The sequence below is a fragment of the Brassica oleracea genome, chromosome C4, assembly GCF_000695525.1.
Source record: "Brassica oleracea var. oleracea cultivar TO1000 chromosome C4, BOL, whole genome shotgun sequence".
In the NCBI taxonomy this organism is placed as follows: Eukaryota; Viridiplantae; Streptophyta; class Magnoliopsida; order Brassicales; family Brassicaceae; genus Brassica; species Brassica oleracea.
The window spans coordinates 26,460,405-26,471,755 of NC_027751.1; the positions used below are offsets into that span (position 1 = coordinate 26,460,405).

At 32.5% G+C, this 11,351-nt stretch overlaps 1 protein-coding gene and 1 long non-coding RNA gene across 3 annotated transcripts; both read right to left on the reverse strand.

The window, feature by feature from the left end:
* Nucleotides 1-1,002: 1,002 nt before the first annotated feature.
* On the reverse strand, nucleotides 1,003-4,228 carry LOC106340326 (beta-glucosidase 16-like). 2 transcript variants are annotated; one of them, XM_013779210.1, is made up of 12 exons: nucleotides 4,082-4,228; nucleotides 3,935-4,004; nucleotides 3,655-3,713; nucleotides 3,471-3,546; nucleotides 3,319-3,396; nucleotides 3,058-3,145; nucleotides 2,723-2,978; nucleotides 2,102-2,435; nucleotides 1,949-1,980; nucleotides 1,660-1,762; nucleotides 1,456-1,552; nucleotides 1,003-1,252 (listed from the first exon to the last, which is right to left on the reverse strand). In XM_013779210.1, exons 1-12 carry the CDS (start codon nucleotides 4,226-4,228, stop codon nucleotides 1,048-1,050), a joined length of 1,545 nt encoding a protein of 514 aa, XP_013634664.1. In that variant the 3' UTR covers nucleotides 1,003-1,047. The 2 variants fall into 2 exon arrangements, with proteins under 2 accessions (XP_013634664.1, XP_013634663.1); XM_013779209.1 differs by having other exon boundaries at nucleotides 1,660-1,792.
* Nucleotides 4,229-5,400: 1,172 nt separating this feature from the next.
* LOC106340839 lies at nucleotides 5,401-6,484 on the reverse strand. Its single transcript, XR_001269522.1, has 3 exons — nucleotides 6,253-6,484; nucleotides 5,906-6,009; nucleotides 5,401-5,817 (listed from the first exon to the last, which is right to left on the reverse strand). It is a non-coding gene; the product is annotated as an uncharacterized LOC106340839 (long non-coding RNA).
* Between the last annotated feature and the right edge of the window lie 4,867 nt (nucleotides 6,485-11,351).

Below are 11,351 nucleotides of genomic sequence, written 5' to 3' on the forward strand. Positions count from 1 at the left end.
TGTTTTCTATTGATAATTTAGACTTTTTTACCCCAAAACTCTTGGATTATTTACAATGAATCTTTCAATGTTAAACTTTTGTTTACAATTCTTCATTTATCATCCATCATTTTATATAATTAATACTTAAACCTACGACTACATTTGATAATAACCACACTGAAAACAAAAATATTCACATGAAATATATTTTTTTCAGTCATTCATCTCTTATTTATGTTAATGACATAAATTGGTACAATACCTATTGCACATTTAAAATTGCACAAGATAAATAAACAAAAGAATTACATTAATGAATAATATATGAATATGGTCTATATAAAAATAAGCTTGATTATCTTTTTATAAACAAAGCAGCCATATACTTCTATTATTGAAAAAATAAAACCAAACCGACACTATATTTAATGACAGAAACTGAATGCACTTTCAAAATAACATTTGTAGACCGATCATTCATATTGATAGCAAATTTTCAACAGTGTCATACAAAATTCTAAATTAACAAATCCTAACTGTTAGAAATGAAAGATTTAAATGAAATATATTATGTTAAATTAATATCACAAATTTAATACAAAATTTTACATGAGTTTAATATAATTACAAAATTATTTAGACAATGAAAAGGTTTATTTTCGTAAAAATGAAATATACATTTATTTTTTTAATAATTAAGAAATTAATTAAATATTTAAAGGGTTTGTTTAAGTGAAAATTTATATTATAAATAAAAACGAAAATAACTAAATTTTTTAAAATGTTGCTTTAATGAAAAATATAATAATATTGTAAATATAAATATATGAAAAGATTTTATTCAAAGAAAATATGAGAATATCTATTTGATTTTTTTAGAATAGTTAAATTAATTAAAATATTTATGGAAAAAAATTATTTAAGTAATTTTTTAAGGGATGATCCAACTTAAAAAAACACACATTTTCTAGGTTGTGAATTCTATTTTAATAGAATAGACTATTTTCTGCACATGGAAAAGCACGCTACATATCCTATCATATGTAGACAACAAATCGTGATTTACTACATAACAGCCACTTGCTGTTTAGTCCCATTATACTTTCCCTTCAACAATCTCCTAAACCACTTAGCTGATTTCTTGGGATACCTCTTACGTCCATTTCTGAAGTCCACATACACTATCCCGAACCGGACCGTGTATCCTTCCGACCACTCGAAGTTATCCATCAACGACCATGCAAAATATCCTTTCACATTCACCCCCATCCTACATTTTACGTAAAAATAGTTTTCAATATCGTTCAACATTATTTAATCAAATCATGCATGAAAATACGATCCTGAATTCCTGATTGTTCTGACATTTACATTTGTGTTGGCGATTCATTCTTACTCTAAATATAATTGTATATCATGGAACCGTAAACTCAACAAACAAGTGAAACTGTGTTATGTTAAGGGAGTGCTTACGAGATTGCATCGCGAACCATCTTAAGGTGATTAGCGTAGTAGTCAATTCTCAAGTCGTCATTAAGAAAGATTTCTCCAGTGTTAGGTTCATTCACTCCTACATGATTGTTTAAAATGAGATGAGAACAAAGTAATATCAGTCTAATTAGTTTTTGGTTCTAAAAGTTCTTTTAACTGATAGAGTTTCTTCATGATATGGCTTACCGTTTTCTGTTATATACAAGACGGGATCATTGTATTTTAATTTTGCATGCAGTAGAAGATCACGAATACCCTTGGGGTATATCATAAGCCAACTCGAACCAGCCTGAATTGAATCATAGATTGTAGAAACTACCTAATAGAAACTACATATGTCTAAATAAACCACTATTGTTTAAGACAATATATATATCTTTGGATTATTAACTTAAACAATCATGGAAACCTTGATTTGATTGGGAGATTTATCTAAAAAGTCTTGACTATTTAAAAGTGGATAGAATAATTTTACCGTTGGACCGATAGGCACTCCATTTCGCTCACCTAATACAATATACATAATATTATATAAGTAATGTAGAATTTCAATATAAATTCGAGAAAATTAGTCAATTTATATAAAACCATATGGAACGTCAAAAAAAAACACATATGGTTCACGGACCTACTGTGCTGGCGCAACGATCGGTGTACATGGTGATGTTTTCAGTTGCACACCGCACGTCTTTAACGTAGAAAGATAAGTAATAGTTAAGACCTATGAAATCATATGATCCTTTTAGCATTGATGACTCTTCTGGTGTGAATGTAGGAAGGCGACCGTCTTTCACATGGTTTACCATTTCGGCTGGGTATCTACCATAGACGATTGGCTCCAAGAAGTAGTCAAAGGTGAAGGCCGTGGCTCGAGCTGCGGCTAGTTTGTCAGCATAAGAATCCGAGTAAGGGTAGTGCCATTCTGTGTTTAAGGCGATACCAATTTTGCCTTTCTGAATTGCCTGCAAACACAATAGTAGGAGCGGAACACCACACACAAATTACAACCGTCTAACTTTTAAGTAGTGCTGGTCCTGAAATTTTGAAGGTTATGAATATTTACTAAGAATTTTTATAAAAATATCTAATTTGGAGTCTATGTATATGACTTTCAAAAAATTTAGAGACCAAAATCAATGTTTCAAAAACAAAATAAAATATGATAAAAACCGAGCCAGCGCCAGAACATAAATCAAACACAAAAGCAAACAAGCAACTGGTGTATACGTTAGAAACATAGCAAACATACCTGGTACTTTTCTCTGTATATCTTGACGGCGGCTCCATGAGCGAGGAGGAAGTTATGGCCGACGATGTAAGGTTCGGTGGCTCCATCACCCCCGGTGCAATTAGGATTAGTGAAACTGGAACATCTTCCAGGTGCCTTTTGACCAATTATGTAAGCATCACGTACCACTGTAAATGGCTCGTTTACTGTCACCCAATGTTTCACTCTATCTCCAAATTTCTGGAAGCAGAGTTCTGCATAGTCCCGGAAATCATTCCTGTTTCATTTCCAAAAAGAACCATTTAACATCTTTATGTTGTCGTAATCTTACCATTTAGAGATGACAGAAGACTTACACAATCTCAGCTCCGAGGAAGCCACCGTAAGCATGTTCAAGTGCCGCTGGTAGGTCCCAGTGAAAGATTGTGACAAATGGCTTCATTCCTAAACATTTACATCGTTACCAAAAAAAAAAAAAAACGTTAAATGTTGCATTCTCGACGAATATTGAAATTTCTAAAGGGTGTTCTCAAGATAATAAACATCACCAAGATTCACTCAATATGTTATGAAAGGAAAAGTCGTCTTGTCACCTAAGAAACAGATAATCTTTTTACCTTTTAACAGAAGTTGATTAATCAAGTTGTTGTAATAATCTACTCCGGCCTGGTTGATACCTCCCTTTAAATCCCCACCTGATAAACAAACAAATAGTCAACTTCTATTCACTCAAAAACTCTAAAAGGTTTTGCTCGGATCTATAGCTTACGAGGCAAAATCCGTGACCATGAGATCGAGAATCGGTAAGCATGGAAGCCAATTTGATGCAGCAAATTCACATCTTCCTGGATTTCCAAGTCAAGTTTTCATGAATTCAAATTACAAAAAAAAAAAGATTTCATGAATTTAAATGTAACGTTTGTTTACATTTTAGTTGCATGAAAAAGCAATACCTTGTATAGGTTGTAAGAATTATCAGCAATGGACCCATTACTACCATCCAATATCTTCTCTGAAAAGAAGACAAAATTATTTATTGAATAATTTAATTTCAAGAAAGTAATAATAACTGAATAACCTTGCATGTTCATCATCATCAACCCATTTGCTATGAACATAAGATAAAAACCGAGTCATGTGTTATAAAACCCAATTCAAGAAAAAAAAATTCAGAATATTTGAGCCTTGGTAGAGATCCAAAAATATTAGGGTTTTTCATTAGGAAGAAAAAACCTGGAAAATTTTCAGAGAAGGTGTCCCAGATACTTGGTCCTCTACCATCTTCATGAGCAGCACCTTCACACTACAAAAAAAATCGAAAAAGTTAACAAAAATATAAAATAAAACAAAAGTATATGCAATATATAGTAAGAACTGAACCTGGTATGCAGAAGTGGCAGATCCAAAAATGAAATCTTCTGGGAAATCACTTCTCCTTAAAATAGGTCTTGAGGAGTGATTCTTTGCAGAAACTCCAACGTAGATGGAAGTTATGATCAACAGTAAAAGGAGACATTTACTTCTCATAGTTTCTGTAAGAAAAAAAATCAATAGTTTTTATTTATAAGAATTTTTGTTTGTTAAAACTTTATAAGAGAATGGGAAATGTTTGACTTTCATGCTTTGTATCTATAAATAGAATTGATGGGAGGAGAAAGATAGTGTATACGATTTTCTTATCGTTCAAGATCCTATAAAACAGAAGATATTAAGTTAAATTAATCAAAATCTGAGTCATCACAGAAAAAAGTAATTGCAAAGCTAAGACGTAAGAATTAAGTAGACAATTCCGCCTTTCAAAATTAACTAGGTTCCTTCACCCCGCGCAAGCGCGAGGTTAGTATGTTATATTATATGTCGTCAATAATGCTATAATAGTGCGAGATATATTCTGTGCATTGTTATTTTATTGTCCCAGTTTAAATTATTTGCTTATTTGGGTTGATATCACAATCCTCTTCAGTGTTATTTCCATTCATCTCTCAAATCATCACGTTTATTATTTTCACGTGCCGGACGTATTTGGCTTCCTGCTCACGTAAGCTCATGTAGTGTCACATTGTCCGAACAGTTTAATAACAACTGATCAAAAGTCTTTTCAACCCCAGACACTACACTTGTGTTTCCCTGCAACTTTCGTATAATTTTTTATCTTTTCAAATATATCCCAAAAAGAAACATCAAAGAGTATCTTTCACACTCTAGAACTCGCACTGACCTATAGTAACGCAAAATCCTGAACTAAAATCATAATTTGCAAATTCAATACAGATCACATGAATCATTAGAAAATGCTAAAAGTATTGTACTTCTATATTGCTTGGTGATGGATCTGATTTGAAAATAGTTGGGGTTCAGGTTATTCTCAATCTCAGTAACCTGTTTAAGAAAACAATAGATCAATCCACAATTGCTTGTACCTTTATTATCAGTAGATGACAAAGCGTCAATCATGCATCAAACATCAGAAACTTATAGCCGTTTTGTTTACATACTCTACTCTCAATAAAGTCAAGAATGGCATTGCAAAGTTCAAATTTTCTATATTTTTTTCCCTGAGCAATATTTTCATTAAAACTTCAGCCTGAGCTTACAAAAGGAATACCAAACAACAACCCAAACTGCTCAAAAGATTGAGAAACTAAGCAGACAGATTAAACATCATCTCCTGAAACTAAAGCTCCACACAAGGAGACTGATGAAACTAATAGAAATTACATTTACTCTCAGTCAAAAGCCACAACACTTCCTTCATAAACGAAGGCAAAGGATCGCTGGAGACATTAAAACCAAAGATCTAAAAGGACAGGACCAACAAAAATTAAGAACATGGTAAGGACCCCAACAAAGTATGACCTAGCGAGCCACAATGATAGTTCAGGTGACCAACAACTTCTGATAGAACTATCACAAACAAAAGGCTAAAACTTTAGGGGTAAAGAGTAACCTCAACAGACCCGCAAGTAAAAATAGACACATGAAGAGAAAATCTACATAACTAAATATATATGGGAAGAGTCAGCATCGTAAAATACATTATATTTAAACCTTCTTGCAAGATCTTCAAGAGGCTGAGCCTGATTCTGAAAGTCATCAGCCTTGGGAAACATCTTTACCTAACCAAGGAAGAGAAACAAAAGTAAGATTAAATCTTAATCGAAACTGGAAACAAATACTAACTGGTATGACCAAAAAAGTTCTAACCTGAAGCTTAACAGAAACCCAACCAATATTTGCTTACGGTCATTTTTGTGAGCACTTGTTCTTGCCCAGAAATTCCAATATTATCTCCATTTGGTAAGATCCATCTGCATTACCACATAAAACTTGTCATAAGGAATCCAATAAAACAACACAAGAAAGCAAATCTTAACTTCTTTCTTGCCTATAAGTTTGTGAGGCTGTAGGTGGAGCTATGCTTCAGGAGAAGCCATACCAGCCTTCACAGTTCGGATCGATAAATATTGAATAACATAACCATATCGAGAGATCTCGTTGATGTATAGATTATGTACCTTTTCGTCGACAAATCCGAGAATATGAGTATGTACCTTTTCTGTGATCAACAGTTGCTGACGGCCTATGAACATCTAAGAATACTGAGGGGTAGCTACAGTGGAGGTGAAGCCCAGTGCTATGGTGGTATTTGTAGTTTTTGATTCGTATTAAATGCTGCGAGCAGCGTATAAATGGAGAAGCAGAAGCCGAAGCAGCAGCGTTTGATTTTGATATTTGACTCGCTGGAATGGGAACAACCACAGACGAAGGATCTTGAGTAGTAGAACAAACAGGCCGACATGAAAACCTAAAGCCCATGCGAAACACAAAACTTCAGGCAAGAAGAGAAACGACACGTGAGTTAACAAAAAACGGCACGCGAAACGGAGGTGGGACCCACACACTTTGCTGACGTGTTACCTCAGAAAAAAGGGAACTGTCTCATTGTATTATAGACTAGGTGGCTTGCGGGGTTAGTGGATTTTCTATGTCATTTAGTTATAAGTGGATGCTATATACAGTTTGCGTCTATGCGTCTTATATTGTTTTATAATTTGCATGTATTTGCAAGGTCATATTATTTGTATGTGTTATATTTGTGTTTTGTACGTTTTATGTTATTTGTAATTCCTTTTCGTATATTGATGACACATATATGATTTATCTGTCAAGTTTTGTACAATATAATTTTGTGTTCTTCTAGTCTTATCTTAATATTTTCCTATAAATAAATGCAGGTACCTGCGTATAGCTCTGAGCCGGAAGTCAAAAGGGTGTGAATGTTAATTAGAATATTAGAATCATGTAATGTCACATTAAAATAATTATGTCTCTTCTTATGTCTACATTTCCTTTGACTACAATTCATCCTTCACAGTACCACCTTTTCGTTGATGAATACAACCATGTCCTGGGAGCTCAATTTAATTAATAGTTTTAACTGCAAATCAGACTTGTTAAGATACACCAAAAAGTAGTAAAAGTGAAAAGGGCTTGGGCTAGTGAAGCTCTATGAAAAGGGTTATCCAACTTCTCATTTCTACCAAATTTGTAGAGAAATGTCGTTAGATAATAATTAACCTGTCATTAACAAAGTTCGGGTCATGATTTGGGAATCACCTATCTTGGTTTTATGTAAGATTTAATTCACATGTAGTTTAGGCTGCTCATTTTCCGATGCATAAATTCTTACAAATAAAATTCTCAAAGCCTTTGAAATGCTTAGCCAACTTCATAACATGTGCTTCTCAGTGCCTCACAATTCAACACCATGATTTATGTTCCTGTTTTTAGCTTCTCCCACACGATCCATGAGTTTTTATCTTGGTTTCGATTAATAAAATCTTTGGTTTAGCAGAGTGGTCTTTTGGTTTTACTTACCTAAAGATGAACATTATCAGGACAGTTTGATACCAACTGATCAAAAGTCTTTCCTACCATAGTCATCACACTTTTTTCCTACAGATTTTGTCGGTTAGTTAATCTTAGTTAATATAGGGTCCCAAATATAAACATAACCTGCACGTAAAAATATACACATGAAGACGAAATCAAAGAACTAAATCTTTCTGACAAGATTATGCATTTACTAAATACCTTCGGTTTAAGCCTTCTTGCAAAATCTTCAAGAGGTTGAGCCTGATTCTGAAGGTCATCAGCCTTGGCAAAGATATTTACCTAACCAAGGAAAGAAAAACAAAAGTAGGATTCAATCATAATCGGAAAAACATATAATCGAAACTGCTAACCTATACAAACTTATATGACAAAAATTCTAACCTGAAGTTAATATATAAGTCTGGAGTAAACTCAAAGAATATTGCTTTCGGTCAGTCTTGTGATCAACTAAAACTTGTTCTAGCCTAGAAATTCCAATATGTTCTCCATCTGATACGATACATCAGCATAACCACATAATACTTGAAATTATTATTCCAATAAAACATCACAGTATCTCATCGAGCTCATGGAAAAGAAGTTTCGTGATATCGCTGAGAAAATCAACATTATGCATAACTGGGAAGTGAAAATAGTGAGTAAAAATAGTGTTATTTGTCACATATTTATAATAGTGGGCCGATGGATACGTGAAACGGCAGAAGTGGGGAAAATATGCTTAGTTCAACATAGTGAATACCTTTATTAGAAGTGATGATAGATGTGACGGAGGCTGAGTGAACTCTTCTTTTTTTTTGAGAAAAAGCTGGGTGAACTCCTGAAGCTCTAAATTAGAGTTCATACGGAACGTCGGCATGATTGACAGATTGACAAGAGTGATGACGATCCGTAATTTGCTAATTATCAATATTGATGGGCTTGAATGATAACTTGGTCGATTGAGTGTTTTAACATAGGCCCATTAAAAAATAAAACAGATGGCCTTCATAAATATATATTAGTTTCGGTCATCAATGTACAATGTATCATTTAGTCTAGTGGTATAAATGTTGATGTTTATATCATAGTAACTCGGATTCGAATCACAGGCTTGACATTTTTCACAATTTTTAAAAGTGGGACCCACTTACCTGCTGACGTGTCGCATCAGGAGTGATGCAACTGCCCTATTATAATGTAGATTTTGTAGTACCACTAATTATTTCATCTCACAAAAATGAAAACGATTAATGTCAAATATTTCTAGAATTATAATGCATAAGTCCTTAGCAAAAAAAAATTATAATGCATAAGTCCTTTGTTTTTGTTTTCTTTTCTATGGTTTTGGTTTAGTCTCTTAACTAATGTTCATTCCCGTGCTATGCACAGGCGAGAATCTGAAATATTTTTAATTAATTTATTATAATTGTAAATTTAAATAAATTAGTAATCTTTAAATATATTATAATTATGGATAATATTGAAGTAAATCTGTTGAAACTATTTTACATAATATCTAAAATTGTTCCAAAAAAAGATATGTTCATATCTTTAGGAGGTGTTATTGGTTTATATATTTTGATTGATTTAGAAATCCATATAGTATTTATAAATCCAAGCAAAATATGCAAATCCGGAGGTTTTTCCTCGGATTTGAGTCTTTGTATTTTTAACTAAAAAATCCAAACAAATCCATTATAAAATCAAATATATTAGTAAATCCGTACGATCGAATAACACTTGATTTGATACAGAATTTATGAATCATTAAACCAATAACACATGATTTTAATACATATTTGAAAATCATAGAACCAATAACACTAGATCTAGTTCGGATTTTCAAATCCATTAAAATACAACAACCAATAACCCCTACTTAATCTCAACCGGGATTTAGAGGCTTTTAAATGTAAATGTTAATTTATATTTAAAATTACCCAACGCTTCAAAATTCATATCTTTAATCTCTTAATCTCAACCGGGATCACCATGGCTACCCAACACTTTAAATTTCATAACATTTAGATATTCTCCTTCTTTTAGGTCCCTTCCAATTTTTTTTAATCAACTTCTGTTTCACAGAAGGTTGAATCCTTTCTCACTGTCAAGTGTGAAAGTTTAGAGATCATATCAAAATTTGATGAGTATACAACATATAAGTAGAAAACAAACGACTATTTATGTATACACTCAACCACTATTTCTACAAAATATTTTTAGATATCAAAATATATACACCTTTTCATCCACAAGGATAGCTTCCATCCCGAGAACAACTTCAGATTTATTTTTGGAGTAGTAGTTCCATACCCGTGAGACCAACACTCTGATTTTCCATTCTTTTTTAGATGAATTGGGCTGAGAAAGAGGAGTATACTCCAGTGGCAGTTTCAACCTAAACTCAAAGAGAGAAAGGATGATGTAAACCTGTGGATATTCTAAGAATATTGATAGAAAGCAAAAACATGTGCAGAGTGTTTTGGCTACGATTGTGAGAAAAACATATATATATGAAATGATGGTGGACAAAAAGAAGGTGAAAGAGAAAGGGAAAGATAAAACTATCGTATGATGATGGTGTTTAGTTGAGAATAATTACGAGAAAGGTTTGTGGGATAAATAATCATGGGTGGTTATTCTATATTTATCTCTTGTAAATGTTAATTTAATTTTATGGAGTTGGTAATTTAATTCACACTTTTTAATAAAACATACTATAAAACTTAGCTATAAATGCTTAGTTTTTCCTAATTTTATATTTCCTATATTTTTAAACCAATAAGACTTTTTAAAAGCTATTAATGTTCTTGAACTTCACAATTTCTCATTATTAGTTGACAAAAATTTCATTGGAAATATAAAATATGTATCTTTTTAATAAAACATATTAAAACTTAGCTATAAATGCATAGTTTTTTGTAATTTTATATTTCCTATATTCTTAAACCAATAAGATTTTTTAAAAGCAGTTAATGTTCTTGAACTTCACAATTTTTTATATCTTTTTGAAACAAAAATTTTCTCTAGAATATAGATCTTTTAGAAACAGAGGGAGCAGTAAATAGACAATGTAAAGATAAAGTTATAAAAAATTGTTTTACCTGATTGGATCGTAAATGGTTGGTTATTTGTCTTATTTTCTAACTTCCATAAGTTGATAACATGTTTTACTTTTCTGTATTTTTAATTTTTGTTTTTAAAAAGTAGATTTTCCACATGTCAGCTTTAGATTGGTGATGCGACTTGCGCTTTAGTATATAAGGGATTTGAAATATTGTATATATCGTAGGTAAATTCGCTTTGCAGAGGTGTTTTGTTGGGTGAAGTGGGTGGGCACACTTATTTTGGTCAACGCCAAAATGTAAAAAAAAAAATTGTGCTTATCTATAAAATTGTTAAATCCTCCTCTTTTAGGACCCATTGGAGCTAGTCAGATATGCAGAGAATGGGTGTCAAACATGGTACAATGCAAATGATACTATACTTATTCCTCCACATGCACAAATTGTTGAAGAAACACAAGTCTTAAGCTTGGGTAATATTTGCATGGTGGATGGTTCATGGACCTTCACAAATCAATTCGGTAGAATTGGATGAATTTGGAAGGATAGCATGGGAAAGATCCAACTAATGTGGACATGGAACTTAAGGAGGCATGAGACAACATTACACTCGGAGCTGGAAGTGCTAAGATGGGCAATGGGGAGCATGATACAACATTCGACATGTTGATATCTTGTGAATTTACATGTTTTTAACTTCTTATTCTTGC

Coding starts and splice junctions, on each gene's coding strand:
- LOC106340326 (XM_013779209.1), bottom strand. CDS start 4,228: ATGAGAAGTAAATGTCTCCTTTTACTGTTGATCATAACTTCCATCTAC. Junction 3,397..3,470: donor ATGGTCACGGATTTTGCCTC/GTAAGCTATAGA, acceptor TTTGTTTATCAG/GTGGGGATTTAAAGGGAGGT. Junction 1,553..1,659: donor CTTGTATATAACAGAAAACG/GTAAGCCATATC, acceptor ACAATCATGTAG/GAGTGAATGAACCTAACACT.